Below are 17,872 nucleotides of genomic sequence, written 5' to 3'. Positions count from 1 at the left end.
CATTACCAACAGTTCAAAAATAGATGTGAGAAAACCAGACATAGTAGTTCTTGAAAGGAAGACAAAATTAGCATTGATCATTGAAATTGCTACACCCGGTGATTACAATGTCTTATGTACAGAGAGACGCAAAGTTATAAAATACCAGGATTTACAGAAACAAACAAAGGCAATGTGGAAGAAGCATACCCAAACAGCTTCAATAGTAGTAGGAGCAATGGGTCTTATTAAAAAAAGTCTTTACAATAATACTAAGATATGTTACTGATACATGTGACTCCATATGAATTGCAGGAGTCACTTCTGGGCACATTGCTGGTGCTGTGAAGAGCACTTCTACCTGACATGAAAGACTGAAACAATGCCAGTTTTCAACAACTTTATTCATACATTGACTTAGGAATGGTGTTCATTCCTGTCATGGTGAAACTCAAAGGACTTGGAGAAATTAAAACAGAATTAAACCTATATTCAAAGGGTACCTGGAAGGAATCCCCAAGAAGGAAATCATCATCATCATCAGCCCCTTTTCCAAGTTTCTACATGGGATTAGGCTGTCCTGTTAACGTTTGCCATCTTTCTCAATTCAGTGTCACACTCCTGCCTTCTTCGACACTCATGCCTGACTGTTGCAGATTTTCTCTCATACAATCCATCCACCTCTTTGCTGGATGCCTTTGTTACCTCTTGCCTTCTTCCTCTCATTCCCAAATCTTCTGCTTTTCTGCATGTCCCCAAACCTCCGTAATCTGTTTTCTTTGATTTTTTTTCTGCAAAAAGAGCTACTTTGGCTTCTGCTCTTATGTCCTCATTTCTTTGTCTGTCCCACAATCTGCATCCTACCACCCATCTCAGGCTCTTCATTTCCACCACCTCTAGGAGCCTCATCTGCTCTGCCTTTACTGGCCCAGATTTTGTACCATACAGTAGCACTAGTCACACCACTGTCTTGTACGCCTTACTTTTCAGCTTCTTTGGCAGTCTTCTGCCATTCATTACATCTGACACTCCATGCCAGTTGGCTGCAGCCCATCTGATTCTAGCTTTGACCTCTTCATTCAGACTTCCCTTCTCCTCAACCCCCCTTCCAGATATGTGAAGCTCTTAACCTGTTCCATTATCTCATCTTCTGTCTCAGTTATCAGCTTCTTCAGATTTCCCCAATTTGTTGCCATTACCACTGTCTTATCTGTACTCAGTTTCATCCTATGTGCCTTCAGTTTTGCATTCCAGTCCCCTATCCTTTGTTGAAGTTCTTGCTCAGAGTCTGTCTATAATGCCACATCACCTGCATACAGCAGCTTTGTTGATCTGATCCCTTCAGCCTATTTACTAATGTAATCCATCACCAGTTTGAACAGCAGTGCGCTCAGAGCTGAGCCTGACACACCTACTCTCGCCGGGAACACCTCTGTGAAACTGAACACTGTTCATACTTGAGTCACTGGGTCCTTGTACATAGCCTGCACTAATTCTACCAATGTTGCTGGGACTTTGAACCACAGCAGAATTGTTCAAATCTAGCAAGACAATATAGTATTACAAGGTCACCAATTAGTAAAACAAATGTACATGTTCTGTGCCCCTGAACACAGTGAAATACCACAAAAGAAAATGAGGAACATCATATCATAAACTGTAAAATATTTAAGATAAATTAACAATTTCAAACATGCACATTCTTCATCAGACTGGATAGAAAAACAAATTGCATAGCCATTTTAAAAGTTGCATCAAATCACATGATCAGTCCCACTGAATCATATCAGTCCAATAATAAAACAAAGACAGTTCTTGTTCATATATAAAATTAGTAGCAATACACAGAAATATTTGGTATTATAAAAAAGCATTTTTTAATATAGAGTGTTTCGAGTTTTAGCCTTGATATAATACATACTCTGTCATTTAACTCCATGTCTCTACAGGCATAAAGGCACAACTGCCATTTGTTTTCTTCCTGTAGGATTGTATTTCATTGAATCACTACTTCACTTACCAGTTTTCTAATAAGATCTTAAAAAAGCTCTATACATGGAAGCAGTTGTTTTCATACATTTAAGGATTGTTTAATGCCTTAGATATAGTATGGTGCCCCTAAGTCTTCAGTGTCATGCACTGTCTTCCTAAACCGAATTCAGAAGTTTCAAAATTCAGCCATGGGCTATGTATGTGATGGAAGTACAGAAAAGTGAAAAGGCAGATCTTATTTACCACAATGAAGGAAGTGGAATTAAACTTATTATTCAAGGATCACTTATGGTGTTTCCATTATGGAACCAGGCTAGAAACTGGTACCTTGAGTTCTTCTATCATATGGGGGTGGCATGGTATATTAAACACCCCCTGAATGTGTTAGGCAGTTGACAAAACTTGCAAATGTCCCAGAAAGTGCAGGTCAGTCATGAAACGCTGACTTGAGTAATGCTTCTGTGTGATTCTTCTGCACTCTTGGAATCACCTGGATATATATACACAAAGGCCCAGTAGTATGGAAAAGGTAGAAAGAAGCTAGTGTACAAACATTAAGGGATCTGCCGCAGGTACTGGTAGAAAGTAGATACGGAGCCTCTGCTGAATATTTCTGTGAGTTTGGGATCTTGGAAAATCTTGAAAATTTCTTATGCTGGTAAGTGACTTAAAGCAATATTGGCCTTACATGTAGACACTGCTTGATAAATGATTACCTAAGGAACATAATAATCCATGTGTGAGATCAAAACATGTCATATTTATTGGATTCTCACAGATAACAATGTGGATAAGAGCAGAAGTAGACATCGCAACCATTTATGTGTGTGTGTGTGTGTGTGTGTGTGTGTGTGTGTGTGTGTGTGTGTGTGTGTGTGTGTGTGTGTGTGTGTATAGCCCCTATTTGTAAGACAATATTTTAATTGCCCATAACGGGTACAGGCTACAATTTTATGACTAAGTATCTGTTCCATCAGAGTATTTTTAACATGTGTCCCCTATGGCAAAGCTGAAGCATAACCTATATGAATGTCAGTTGGTGGATGTAATTTTGATCTTCCTGACTGGAATTGTCTATCAGACATACATGGATTTTTATATATTTGTTTCCCTGGTTTACCTGAGAGAAACAGGACTGAATCCTGAATCATGGTGCTTTGTACATTATAGACCGATAGTGACATAATGAAAAAATCTATTGCTCAATGACAAGAAATCAGGGTATTTGTTTTGAGGTATGTAGGCAAATTTGATGACATTCTTATGCCTAATTTCCCCATGGTGTAAGCATCCTCCTAGCAGAAAGTAGTAACTGATCTGTAGACACATGCTGAGCTTTGGGTTCTGAGCTAAACATGTGGGCTTATTTACATCGACAGGTCATACTGTGAATAGTCACGGCTCATTTTGTTTACTGCTATTTTCTATTCCTCTACAGTGTTATTCTTTATTATTGTAAGAAAAGCATCACAAACATTACATGGCAACTCATCACTTGCTTTCTATTTTAACATAACTTAACATAGTAACTCTTGTCTGTATGAAGTGACATATATGACATGTATCAGTAAAGTGATTAAAGAAAGACGGAATTTGTTTTGGAGGCTCCAACAATGACAGTAACTGTTCTTAAGCATTTGGATTTAATATCAGTGACAGTACTGTTTGTATGTATAAATAATAGTTTCTCCAAGAAAAGCATAATAATGCTCAGAAAGGGTACACAAAAGTACTTAAACAGACAAATACCTGCACGGTGTGTGTGTGTGTGTGTGTGTGTGTGTGTGTGTGTGTGTGTGTGTGTGTGTGTGTGTGTGTGTGTGTGTGTGTGTGTCTGAGAATGCAGGCACAATTGCTTCCTGTAGTTCAGTGCTTGATTTCCTGAGCCTCCATTTGCCCACAGTGTAACTCAAAGTAAGTCAGTTAATCTGACAGAAAAAAGACCACATAGATCAGCAGTCCACCCTGACTAACAAATACAAATAAATAACTAGTGACCATTCCCTTATTTGTTTCTTCTGAGTATGACAGAAAATACCCTGTCTGGGTCAGATCACTTACTTGGACAACAAAAGATAGATAGATAGATAGATAGATAGATAGATAGATAGATAGATAGATAAAAAGACAAGCAGATACATTTTGCCTTTCCCTTGACCATGCCTAGGGTCATGTGTTTCAGAAAATAAATAAATTAGAAGAACTACAGTTCCTGAAGTTTGGCAGATAGTGCACATATGTCTCAAGGGGTTAGATGGTGGTGGCCAGAGGAGCTTGGGGTAGGTTTAACCTATAAAAATCATAACCTAGCAAGAAGAAACTTTGCATACTATCCAAAAACTCATGCTTTATTTTGCTTCATTTGTGTTATTTTGAGATTGCAGTCAAACCATAAACTACAAATAAATGTCTTATTCTTCATATCTTCAAAATATTTTCATGTCTTGCCTCTGGACAAGATTCTGAAGGGTTACTGCTTCTAACTAGTTATCAATTTTAAATAATTTACCTTCCATTACACAACTGAAAATTGCATTTCTCAAGTCATGCCACTTTATATGGAGTTCATGCACATACATATAATACTTCAAAATAATTTAATTATAACGTACAACATGTAAAATATGACTTTTTGATTGACGGCCTTAAGAATAAGAACCAGTACAACAAATATGGAAAATATGTTTTAAAGCTGTCTTGGAACATAAATGGCATTTAAAACAAATAAACATTTGGTGATATATCTCAGAATAAGCCTACATAAAGAAAAGCTGATCTGTGTAGTATGTGTTATTCGATAGGACAGCCTACAGCTTGTCTGAGTATTCATACATTCATAGGTACTTAATACTTACGTTAGGTCTTTGAGGAGCTTTAGAAGCCTACCCATAGATTTCCATAATGAGTTTAGCTCTTATATTTTAAACACAAATAGCTCAAAGATGCATAAATGTTGCTCCAGTTTCAATTTTCAAGACATGACATCAGTAAACAACTGCATAACATCAATAATTAGGAAGGCGGTGCATATGATAATTAGTGCCAGACAACATCCTTAATGCAGCTTCCTTTTGAGATCTATTTATTTTAATTTTTTTTTGGTTTCCCTTTGCATATCATCTTACTGTCCTGGCCTACAATCCCTGATGTCCACGCTGGGTCTACCAGATAGCCTCTTCTCCCCCAGACTTACTCCAGGGTTTTTTGGGGGCCGCTGTTGATCCTAAGGGAGTTCTGAGGGCCATCTTTATTTCCATCTGTGGGGGCTCACTTATATGCCTTACCCAGTCCTTTTCTCCACCCCCCTCTCATTGACTTCATCAAAGGGTAACTCCCATCTACGGATCACATTTTGTTTTAGGGAGCATCATTGAGTAGCACCTGCCCACCTAATGTGGGCATGCCCGTCCCTCTCTGTTGCTCCATCAGTCACTTGAGCTGCTACTCAAACCTTGGTTGGTTGGGCCATAGTCAGGACTTTATCCCTGTTCCCCACTAGAGTGGTCATTTTGAGATAGTTTTGAGAATGGCCTTTAATTCAATAGAAAGGAATGGAAATCAGATGCCCCAGTGCATGCTGTTTTTTAGGGTGGGTCCTGTGACAGGCAAGGCTTTACTGAATAAATAGAGATTACATTGACAAATATCTGGACAGAGGGAAAAAGAAACCAAGGAGCAATGAACCTTTGGTTAGGAGGTGCATTAAGTAAAGTAAAATGTGGCAACCCTGATGAAGTAATTTTTCAGAGAGGTAATATTTTCTCTATGGGAAGATGTTTAGCCCTGGACATTTTATCTGTTAACTTAATGTAACTGAAGAGAACCCTGATTCTATAGACTGTTTACAATGGCATGGAATCTAATAGTTTTGCTAGTCATAGCTGTAAGCCTAGGAGTCAGTGTATATTTAAAGGTTTGGATAAATACTCATTTGATCCAGGACAGTTCTAAAAGTGCAGAGAAAATAGTACAGACAAATTAGGAGGCATTACCTGGTAAAATATTTTTCTATGTTTAGTAAATGTGAAAGAAACAAAACTAGTTGAGGCCCAGAGTCCAAGACATGTGAAATGGGACAAAATTCTTACATGTTCTTTGAAAGGACACTGACTTTGTCAACAGGGAGATTGTATAAAATCTGGCTCTGGTACCAAACAGCATGGCTTTAATCTCTGACCCTCAGTTTGTAGTTACATTAGGGTGTGTCCCTGACTGCTGTATACAACATCATTCTCTGGGTATCTAATGACAATAGATGTTGAGTTGAGTAATGTGACCTAAAAGTATCGATCTCAGGAAAAACTAAGGGTGGTCTTTTAAAGAAGAAAGTAAACATTAAGTATTAGAATACTGAACTCCATGAGACTGTACAGGCTGCATGCTTTAATCTGTTTAAAATGAATTCAGTAAGCATTTTACAGGATGACTTGTCAAGAACCTGCAATTCAAGCAGTACATAAACAATGCAGGCTCTATTAGGTTGCTTAGAGTCACATTATCAGTAGCAAGTTATATATATAATTTAACTTTTGTTGTGGAATTTGATCTATTTTCATACTTTACGTACTTTACGTACTTCAAGCACAAAAGGACATTTTAAACAGAATTAGAAAAATCGTTAGCACACTAGTTCATAAGGAATCTAAACTGCCAAAAAAGTAAAAAAAAAAAATATGAAAACACTCATTAAATGGATCATCTGTGTGCTGAGCAGAATTAGCAGGATGGCCTATTAAAATACGCAACTTTAACAGTACTACTAGAATGGCTATATTGGCAGAGGTGAAAGCTGATTTCAAGTAATTTCTCATCAGAACTGTTATTAAATGCTAGGAACATTTATACTTACTGGTAGGCCTTCTGCATCTTTTCCTGAGGGTCCCATTTCACCAGGTGACCCTGGAATGCCAGGCAGACCTCTTTCACCCTAGCAAATGATAAGACGCATGCATAAGTTACAAGAAGCCTAGGATACATCTTTTGCATAAAGCAGTCCAAATTTTCAGTTAAACTGCAATCATTTAAGGTGTAGTAAAATATTCAGTAAAGGTTATTTAAAGCCCTCCCCAACAGTAAAATGACAATGTAAATATGGAACAGATAGTAATGAATACAGTTGTATTATCATGACATGCTTGTGACAGTAGATTCATAAAAAACATAATAATCAAGCTCTGCTTAAAGTACACCAGTTTCTGTTTTGGTTCTTGCATTTGCAGAATGAGAGTTTTTTTCAAAGTCATACATATTCACTGTAGATACAGGAGTCTGCTGAATATGTGCCCTGTCTCCCCTCCTGTTTGTAATTTCTGTGGACAATATATAAAGGTGAAGTTGAAGTTTGGAAAGTATCCAATTTGGGAACATACGGGTTGCATCTTTGCTGTTTTTGGCACCCCCCGCCCGCCCCTTGAGATTAAGTAACTATGATCTGTGACATGCATTGGAACAATCCATTCCTGAGTGAGGAGTAACGAGGATGAAAACTAGTAGCCTCAAAATCAGAGGTTTTGGTTATGTCCTGCAGAAACTTGATTTGTTCTCTGCGGATGAAGAAGGCACAGTTATAGCAAATGGTGAATTTAAGCACCTTTGAGACTTTTTCAAGAGTAACAGTAGACTACTCAAGGAAAATGTATTTATTATTTATTTATTTACTCTTGGTTATTGGGATAATCGGACTGGGTCAGCAAAAGCAAACCCCTTTTTAGTGGAAAAGAAAAGCTCCATAAATCATTATGAAAAAGAAAAGTTACACAAAAGAGAAAAAAGTTCCAATAATTTCCCTAGTAAGATAATGTAATACAGTGCACACTTATTAACAAATATCAAAAGCAGAAGATACTCTATTATAATTGCATACACAGAACAGATTCACAGGCATATCAACTTTAAAAATCAATCACATTCATGTACAGCTGCGTAGCACTATCAGTGCACAATAGGGATAGTAGTTGCAATGCAATACAGGCCCTAAAAGGGGGCAGTAGAGAGGAGGTCTCAGGTAGATTGTATACAGAGTAGTTGAGAGGACAGACTAGGTCTAGAGGGGATAGTGTAAGTGGAACTTTTAAAAGAGACAGAAGGGAATGTAGAGAGGCATTGTTTAGGGAAAGGACAGACAGCAAGACGGTAGAGCTGGAGACGAGGAAATTAGGCTGGAAGTATTTTGGGTGTGGAGTATACGAGTAGAGAAAGGGAAATGAGAGCTAGAATGGAGAAAAGGCCTCAAGATTGATGCAGTGGCACTGTGGCAGCAGTCCTACTGGTATTGTTCCAGGCTATGGTGGTGAAGCGAGAGCATACTTATAGGACTAACATCTCAATTTACTTGTTAGTATATGCTCCAAACCAGGAAAAGTAGAAAAACGAACCAAAAGACTAATGGCAGGATGATAGATCCTCTTTATTAAAACACACTTCAGCTCTTTTATCAATGGTATAAATGACTTCTTCAGAATGAAAAAAACTTTACTTTCTCTACTTATATAATAAAATAAAAAAATCACGTCCTCAATGAATCAATCAACTTCAACCCAGCCTACCTTAACAACAGTACATATATTGTATTTAAACATACTACAGAACATGTTCAAAAAAGCCAAAAATCCCAAGCGTAGTATAAAGAACAAACCCAAGAAGGAAGGAATGCAGTCTGTTGATAGATTGGTAAAACTCCACCACACGAAACAAGCAATTCCAAATGTAGAAATGGTATTTATTAACAATAAAATGTGAGCGCTTTCGCGGATGCTATATCCGCTTCATCAGACATAACCATACTGAATTCAAAGTTGCATTAAATACTCTAACAAACACTCAAAATCAATTAACTAATTAATCAATTAATTAAATCTAACAGCAATTCAAAGCTATGTATTCAAAGCTGAAAATGTCTAAAAAATGCATAGCAAACATAAATGCTGCAGTGCTAACTCATAAAAACTCACAGATAAATACAAAACATAACATCCTAAAATAAGGCATGTATACTAACCACACGCCATACATATTTAAGAACAATATATGTACTGTATTTTTAAGACAGGCTGGGTTGAAGCTGATTGATTCATTGAGAACATGTGATTTTTTAATTTTATTATATAAGTAGAGAAAGTAGATTTTTCTTTTAATTCTGAAGAAGTCATTTATACCACTGATGAAAGCTCTAAAGTGTGTTTTAATAAAGAGGATCCATCGTCCTGCCACTTGTCTTTTGGTTCGTTTTTCTACTTTTCCGTACATGCCAAAAGCCTTAGATATGGAAACATAGACTCTTAGGCATTACAGTTTATTTCCAATATTTTACAGATAAAAGTAAAACAGTTTCTTTTTGTCAAACTTGTTCCTTCTTAATCCATAAAAAGCTTTATTCCAATAATGTCAAAGTGACCACGAGATGAGCACTTTTACCAAAAAAAAAAAAAAACAAAAACAAAAAAGAATGAAAAGAAATAACACGGGCTTCCGCATATCTAAATATTGTGATATCTCTTTTCCTTGTATTTCACCTGTGATTGAATAATATAAATTGAAACTAACAAATTAATTGGTCAGATAAATTCTGTAGATCAGAGGAACCCCATGTTTTTTTCTTGGTGAATGTACGCATCTCAAGCCTACTTGGGTATAATTGGAATAAAGCTTTTTATGGATTAAGAAGAAGTAAGACACCTGAAATCATAAGTGCTAATGCCTGATACTCTGTGTTGTCTCTGAATTAAGCTTTTTCCTAAGCTGGTTTTGTTAGTCCTTAAGCACGCCCTTACAGTTGGGAATCCAACTGCCACTTACAAATGGATTGTGAGTTCTGAAACTCTTTTGTTGTGGTTACAGGATTTGGGCACTTAAGAAAAAGTTGAGTTTATATATGCAAGTTATATAAATGAGGTTTACAGGGTCAGTGGGATCACATCCATAATGCACAATAGAAATCAGTAATGTGGTAGGACCAGTAACACAACAGGTTTCACACTCACTTTTAATGCAGAAGGCTGTGGGTTTTATCCCTACACCTGGTAGATCGATTGTTGACACTGTAGGGCAACATAACGGATGTGCTGCACTTCTAAGTGTGCTGTCCTTCAGATGAAATGTTCAACTTAGGCTTCATCTGCTTCAGTTTGTGGTAGTTCAGGTGGATGTAAATGATTCCATTGCACATATCAAAAGGTTTAGGGGACATTCCCCAATATCCTAGACAAATTTCTCCTAGTAGTATAAATATCATATTGGGTCTTCTCTAAAAAGGGACCCTATAAAACACCTTTAACTTTTATTGCAAAGATACCAAATCTATGTTTATTTACTTATTTGACATTTGTTAACCAGGTTAGTCCGACTGGGCATGAAAACCTTACTCCATCAAACATCCGATTCAGCAAATTTTTTCCTAGGGAAAAAAATGCTTGGCCATCATTGGGAATTTGCCCTTTCCCCAACTATAGTGCAATCTTGGAGTTGGTATATTTAGTTAGGGGGGGTGTGGGGGCGAAGCCCCTCCATTTTGGAGAGTATTAAATTTTGTGAAGTTTTAGGCTGGCCAAGCGTTTTTTCCCATAGGAAAAAATTCTCTGAAGCAGCTGTTGATGGAGCAAGGTTTCGACAATGAGCTTTTGTCAAAGAGCTGTTCACTGAAAAGGTTTTTCTCTGATCTAATACAGGCCCAATAAAACATGCTATAACATGTATAGTGAGTTAATACACATTGAAATTCAAAAGTAGCAAGCTGTACTAAAAGAATGATACTAACATAACGGTCACAACACATGCAAAAAAAAATAAAGTGAAACATACAAATTATAAATGTACACTGTATACAGGGAATAATCCCAAGGCACAAAATCACATTCCAAGAGCATAGAGCTATAGGCTGTGAGAAGAGCTGACTAATTAGTAGATTTGTGAGAGAGAGAGAACAGAAAATGGTTGCTGCTGAAGTATTAGGTGAGTATAAGAGGAGGGGAAGATAGTGTTAAGTTGGGTGACTGCATAAGCATGACCATGATTTATGATGGGTATGCTGTTTTGATGCCGCAGTGGTACGGCGGTAGCGTTGTTACCTCACAGCAAGAGGTTCTCTCGTTCGATTATCAGCTGGGCTTGGGAGTGCCTTCTGTGTGGAACCTGCATGTCCGCCCCGCGTTTGGGTAGCATTCGAAAGACATGCGTGTGTAAATGGGCGTGCCTTCGCTGAAGGTTGACTGTCGAGCTGGCACCTCGGCGTTTTGTAAAAATCTACTGCCAATCATTAGCGTACTGGAGTTCCGCTGTGTCGACCCCTTACTGGGAAAAGCCGAAAGACAAACAACAACAACAAAAAACATCTTTTAATGCTGTTTTAAAAGAGTTAAGGTTTGAGATTTTTCTAACACTAAGTGGTAATTTATTCCAGGCATTTGTCACTGAGTAGCTGTAGAGGAGTTTGCCAATATTTTTGTTGGGCACATATACCTGCAGAAGATGTTGCTGAGAGCTACGTAGTACATGATTGGGAGAGTAGGGATGGATGAGGAAGAGAGAGAGTGGCAGGAGGAGGGCTCATATAAGACAGCATGAATGATAAGAAGCTGGGGTAGTATGATTTGATAATGAAATTCCAGCCACTCCAGGTGTTTTAAGGCTAAGCAGTAATGGGAGCAGTAGGGGTGATTGGAGGCAAATCTTGCAATTTTATTACAGGTGAGTTCCAATTTAGAAAGAAGGTTGGATTGGAGGTAAGTAAAAATAGGGGCTGCATAGATTAGGGTAGGGACTAGGGAGGCTTGTGCAAGGGAGAGCCTAGAAGCATCTGTGAGGATTTTTTTTATGCCTGTATAGCAAGCCTAGTTTATGATGAGTCTTTTTAATGCACTGCTGAATATGGAGATCGAACTTTGTCTGGTAATCAATAATAACTCCAAGAAGCTTAGTGTGAGGTTTAGCAGAGATGATAGTGTTCTTTAGGGAGGAGAGAGTAAAGGTAGCTTTCAGATATTGGAGCGATTCAGGGAGGAAAAAGAGAACTTTAGATTTCTTAGAGTTAAGTAGAAGTTTGGTTAGAAGTTAACCATTTTTTGATTGAGTGCAGATACTCTTTGGTGACAGTGTGAAGATGGGAGATATTGTCAGAGCAGGAGATGATTGTGGAATCATCAGCATATTGTATGACTGAAGAGGGTGGAGAAGAAGAGTGGAGGTCATTAATAAAAATGTTAAGTAATAGGGGTCCAAAGATGGAGCCTTGGGGTACTGCAGTTTGTACATGCAAGAAGGGGGAGAAGTTAGATTGCCATTTAACTGCTTGGAATCTATTGCAGAGATAGCTGGACAACCAAGAAAATGCAGAGTTGGAGACATTAAAGGTAGTTAGCTTGGATAGTAGTAGTCTGTGGGAAACAGTATCAAAGGCTTTAGATAGGTCCATAAATAGACAGGAGACTAGCTTGTTATTGTCACGGGAGTTAGCAACAGAGTTTGTGAAGGATGTTATAGCAGTAGCTGTACTGGGTTTTGGATGAAAACCATGCTGTGCACTTTTTTTGTATATGAAACAGGAGCACGTCTAAAAGAAAATGAAAGTAGTTACCATACCTTAGGTCCTCGTGGGCCTTTTGCTCCATGAACACCTGGTTCACCCTAAGTGAATGATAAAAAGTGAGCTCAGAATAATAATCATGATAAAATTAACTTTTAGGTTATTATTATTATGGATACTAGTCCATATGTATTTTCATTAATTGTTTGTTTGTTCATTCAAGAATACAATTCTAGTATAAATGTATTATGAAATAAATTGTGTTTACAGGCTAAAATACAATGGATATGAGAGTCATTGTAACAAATCATGACTGGATCTGTATAGTTAGACACACACACACACACACACAGACACACACAAACACAAACACAAACACGTGCACACACACACACACACACACACACACACACACACACACACACACACAAACACAAACACAAACACGTACACACACACACACACACACACACACACACACACACACACACACACACACACACACACACACATACATACACACAATGTCTCTTTCTCTCTCTCTCTCTCTCTCTCTCTCCCTTTGATAAAACATTGCCTTCATGAGTTTATGTGTATCTTACAAATCTATACATGGTGTGATATTTCAGTAACATCATGTCTTGGTCAGAAGCATAAAAGATTATTGCTTGATTAATTAACTGACTGGTTGAATTTTTTAATGAACTAATAGGCTGCTAGGTAGTCACTAGGTTTGCAGTTCAGCAGACCACTGAGGATCCCAGCCCAATTTCCCAACTGCCTCAATGCACTTCATCAGACTGTCATGCTTTCTTGCAAATGTGCACAAACCACTGTAATGTATTCTCCTTGATGTTCTCTGCAATTCAAGCTACTTGGGCTTCTCATTTGACATCTTCATTTATTGGTCTGTCCCACAGTGTATATCCTACCGCCCATCTCAGGCACTTCATCTCCATCATCTACAGCTTCTTCAACTGATCTGCCATCACTGCCCACGTTTCTGTGCCATAACGTTTTACTGGTTGCACCACTGTTTTTTGCGCCTTACTTTTCAGCTTTTTTTACATTTTTCTTTCACGCACTACCCCTGGCACTCTATACCAGTTGGTTGCAACTCCTCATTCAGACTTCCCTTCTCCTGAATAACACGTCCCAGAAACTTAAAGCTGTTAATCTGTTCACTATTTTCCCTTCTATCTCAATTTTCAGCCTCTTTTGATTTCTCTCATTTGCTACTCTGGCAATTGTCTTGTTCGTGCTCAGTTTTATTTCATGTGTTCTCAGTTTTGCATTTCATTCCCCCATCGGTTGTTGAAGTTTTTATTTAGAGTCTGCTTGGAATGCCAAATAGTGTTCATACAATTGCTGTGTTGATCTGCCCCCTCCAATCTGTTTGCTCCTAGTTGATGCACTCCTACTCTCACTTGCACTCCCACTGGGAATCCCTTGTGTATACAAAAAATGTTTGTACTTGTGTCACTGGGTCCTTTTACATAGCCTGCATTAATTCTCACAATATTTTCTGGACTTTGAACTATCACAGAACTGCACAAATCAGCTTCCTCATGATCTTATCTTATGCTTTTTCCAAGTCTAGGAATGCCCAGTTGGACACTTTTCTCATCTCTAGCTTCTTCTTACCTATGTGTCTCAATGCAAACATTGGGTCAGTAGTGCTGTATTCTGATGTGAATCAGAACTGATCATCTTTAATCTTACTTTTTACTACTCTGCATAACTGTTTGTCAGTTAGCATCTCCTGCACTTTTATGCAGAGTGACAAGAGTTTTATATCTCTATAATGCCCAGAGTTATGAATATCCTGTTTGCTCCTGTATGCTGGCACTAGATTTCTTATTCTTCAGTCGTCTGTGATGCACCCTTCTCTCTATACGGCTATGAGTACTCTCATAAGCCATTTCTCCTCTAACTCACCCAACATCTCGATCACATCTTCTGTGATCTCATGTGAGCCTGCTGCCTTCCATGACTTCATTTTCCTTAGTATTGTGTTTACTACTTCTGAGGTGTGTTGTTTTCATCTTTCATTGCAGGCTGCATCTGGAACAGCTCATTAACAACTCATAGCCTTATTTCTCTGCATTAGTTGACAGACTAAACCTGTTACCATGTTTTCAAATAACCAAGGAAAGTCTCAAATCTATAATCTTCTGATATGACTTTAGATGTCATATCTATTAGGCCACGTGGGCCACCCTGAATGTATCTGGGTAGATGCGATATCATTCTCAGACATGACATAAGAAAGAGGAGGCAGAAAAAATTACAAACACTTTTAATAAAAGAATGGAAACATTACCATATAGAAGCTACAAAGTATTACGCTTATCATTCAGTGCAATAAATGCAGTCAAATATATTAACTGAAAAATGTAGGTAAGAGTTAGATATACATACAATATGCACAATGAACACTTGGCACATGCATTGTGAAATATGTACTGACTCTCTGCTCACAGGTGTGAGTGACAGTTCCATCACATTTGGAATCATAAATAAATGGGATATGGACTTTCATGTGATCTCATTTCACAAGCTTTTAGTCAACGAATTATAAATGCAGCACCTCCCACTTCATTCAATCATAAAAGCTTTCTTAAGCAAAGTGATTTTGAGCCATCAATTAATCTGGCAGTTAGTGCAAAGATTTAAAGTTATGACCTGTTAACATACTGTTTCTTATAGTTTATTTATTTATTTTATTTATTTATTTATTTATTTAAATTTGTTGACCGGGAGTGTCCGACTGGACGTAGGTCCATTTTCAGCGGAGGCCCAGGGAGAAAAGCTCCACAGTAAAATAAACAGACAGTAGTTACATTGGATTACATAGCGATTAACAATTTAACATAGCAATTACAACATATTTACAGATGAAGAACATAGTACATCAGTAGACAATTAGAATATTTATCTGTGAAGTACATAACAGACATTAACAAAGCTTACAATGAGAAGTTCCTGCTGTATAATAAGTACTAGGCTTATGAGCATCTGAGCTTGCTATAATCAAGGTAGTTAGTGGAGTGGAAAGAAAGTTAGTGGTTGGATGGGGTGGATGATATTAGAGTGGGAGTTGCAAGGGCATAGCCAGCATGTTTTTAGGTGCACTTTTAGTAAAGTTTTGAAGTGGGTGCATGATGGTACGGAGGTAATTGTGGGTGGGAGTGAGTTCCATAATTTGGCTATGGTGCAAGAGAATAGTGCTTCACCAGCAGAGTTATTGGCTTTAGTGATCTGCAAGTGATTTTTGTTGCTGGATCTTAGTGGTCTGGTGGTGCGATAGGGTTGGAGTAGATTCTGGAGGGATGGGACATTTAGTGGATGGTTTACTAGTTTGTGGGCGAGTGAGAGCTGATACCACTGAAGGAGGTGAGGGAGTTCAAGCCAGCCCAGTTCAGCAAGTGAGAGACAGTAGTGACTACGGTAGGATGCCCCTGTGGCGAATTTGGCGATTTTGTTGTAGCAGGTCTCTAGCTTGTTTAGATCACATTGTCTTAGGTTGGTATATATTGGAGAGGCATAAAGTTGGGTGGAGATAAGGTGGGAATTTTCTATTGAAATCTTTGCTGCTTTGGTGAGAAATTGCTTATTTCTGTATAACGCTCCTAGTTTTTTGTGGACTTTTTGTGGACTTTTTTTATGGTCATGGATATGTGAATGTCAAATTTTAGTTTATTGTCTATTTCCACTCCTAGCAATTTGGTGTGTTCAGTTGGGTATATAGTGGTGTTGTCTTTTGCTGTGATGTTAAAGTGAGAGTTGTTTTGAGTATGTTTGTTGGGTTGGAAGATGAGTAATTTAGTTTTGTTTGGTTGAGTATTAATTGGGCATCGGATAACCATGTTTCAACAGAGGAAAAGGCTTCCTGTGTGACTCTTTGCAGTTTTGGGAGGGACTGGGCTGAGCAGATGATGGTCGAGTCATTGTATGAGTGTGCCATGTTTGGTGGCAGAGGCTAGATTATTGGTGTAAACAGAGAAGAGTAGGGATCCAAGGATGGATCCTTTGGGAAGCCCTATGGAGACAGGTAGTTGGGGAGATGTGTCATTCTGCCATACAACGGATTGTTGACGGTCAGACAGGTAACCCTGAAACCAGTTGGTGACTGATTGTGAGAAGGATAGGTTATTGAGGACAGAGATAAGTTGTTTGTGTGGGACCATGTCAAATGCTTTAGATAGGTCTAGGAAAGTAGCAGAGGAGAGATAGCCATTGTTTTTATGCTGACGGATAGTGTCAGTAAAGGAGAGTAAGCCAGTGGTGGTGCTATGGTTTGGTTGAAAACCATGTTGAGTACTGGAAAGGAGGTTGTTAGTAAGGAGGTAGTCTGAGACCTGAGAGTGTATGCATCTCTCTAGTATTTTGGAGAGTGGAGAGAGAATAGCTATGGGGTGGTAATTGGTTAGTTCTGCGGAGGGTCCGCCTTTGTGGAGGGGAATTATATGTGATACTTTCCACAGTGTGGGAACGTAACTTTCTGACAGAGATCGGTTAATCAAGATGGATACTGGATTGGCCAGAGCATCAGCTGAGATTTGTAGGTATTCACTTGGGAGGTTGTCTGCTGCTAATTTGGTGGGTTTAAGTTTAGTTAAGAGTTTTTTTATGTTGGAGGTAGGTACAGGAGAAAAAGAGAAGGCAGTGGGGAGATTACTAGTTGAAGGTGTGGGTTGGAGGGGGGTTGTGTTGTTTAGCTAGTGATAGTATGGTTTGGGTGAAGTGTGTGTTGAATGAGGTAGCAATATTTTCTGAGGAGTGAGGGATGTTAGGAGGAGGGGTACTGACTTTACCTGGGTGGAGGATGGTGTTTATGGAGGACCAGAATTGTTTGGGGCTGTGTTGTGAGGAGTCTAGGGCAGACTGGTAGTATTTGAATTTGTCCTGTCTTATTAGCTTTTTGACTCTGTTGCGTAGTTCTAGGAATTTCTGTCTAGCTGAGGGGGTTTTGGTTTTGTGCCAGTGCTCCCAGGCTTTATCCCTGTTTTTCATTTCTGACTTAGTGGTTTTCTGTAGCCATGGGGAGGGTTGTGCTTTGGTTCTGGAAAATCTTATGGGGGCATGGTAATTAAGGATGTTCAGGAAGGTAGTATTAAAAAATTCAACTGCGTCATCTAGACTGAGGTACTTTACAGGATGCCAGTTACATTCTTTGAGGGATGAGATGAATGTGAGTGGGTTAAAGTTTAGTTTTTTTACGTATTTGATGGTAGATAACAGGTTTAGCTTGGTATAGGTATTTTTTGAGTAGGAATTTGGGGTGTGATCACTGAGGCTATCTGATAAGCAGCCTGTTATATATGACTGGGGGCTCTTACTGACTAGTATCCAATCCAGGGTAGTGTGCTTGCTGGAGTTTTT

The 17,872-nt window shown here is 38.5% G+C and overlaps 1 protein-coding gene across 1 annotated transcript in view; it reads right to left on the bottom strand.

Annotated features, from left to right (window-relative positions):
* The window catches only part of COL19A1 (collagen type XIX alpha 1 chain), a gene marked incomplete in the record, with an annotated part of 3,251,042 nt that overhangs the window by 794,026 nt on the left and 2,439,144 nt on the right, over window positions 1-17,872 (bottom strand). Inside the window, 2 exon segments of the mRNA XM_044063894.1 lie at window positions 6,821-6,898; window positions 12,544-12,588. Coding sequence (XP_043919829.1) covers window positions 6,821-6,898; window positions 12,544-12,588 — 123 coding nt within the window.

Source organism: Protopterus annectens, chromosome 2.part2 (assembly GCF_019279795.1).
Source record: "Protopterus annectens isolate FY-2018-M chromosome 2.part2, PAN1.0, whole genome shotgun sequence".
In the NCBI taxonomy this organism is placed as follows: domain Eukaryota; kingdom Metazoa; phylum Chordata; order Ceratodontiformes; family Protopteridae; genus Protopterus; species Protopterus annectens.
The sequence above is the reverse complement of the archived record's forward strand: the minus strand, read 5'-3'. Positions and strand labels throughout refer to the sequence as shown.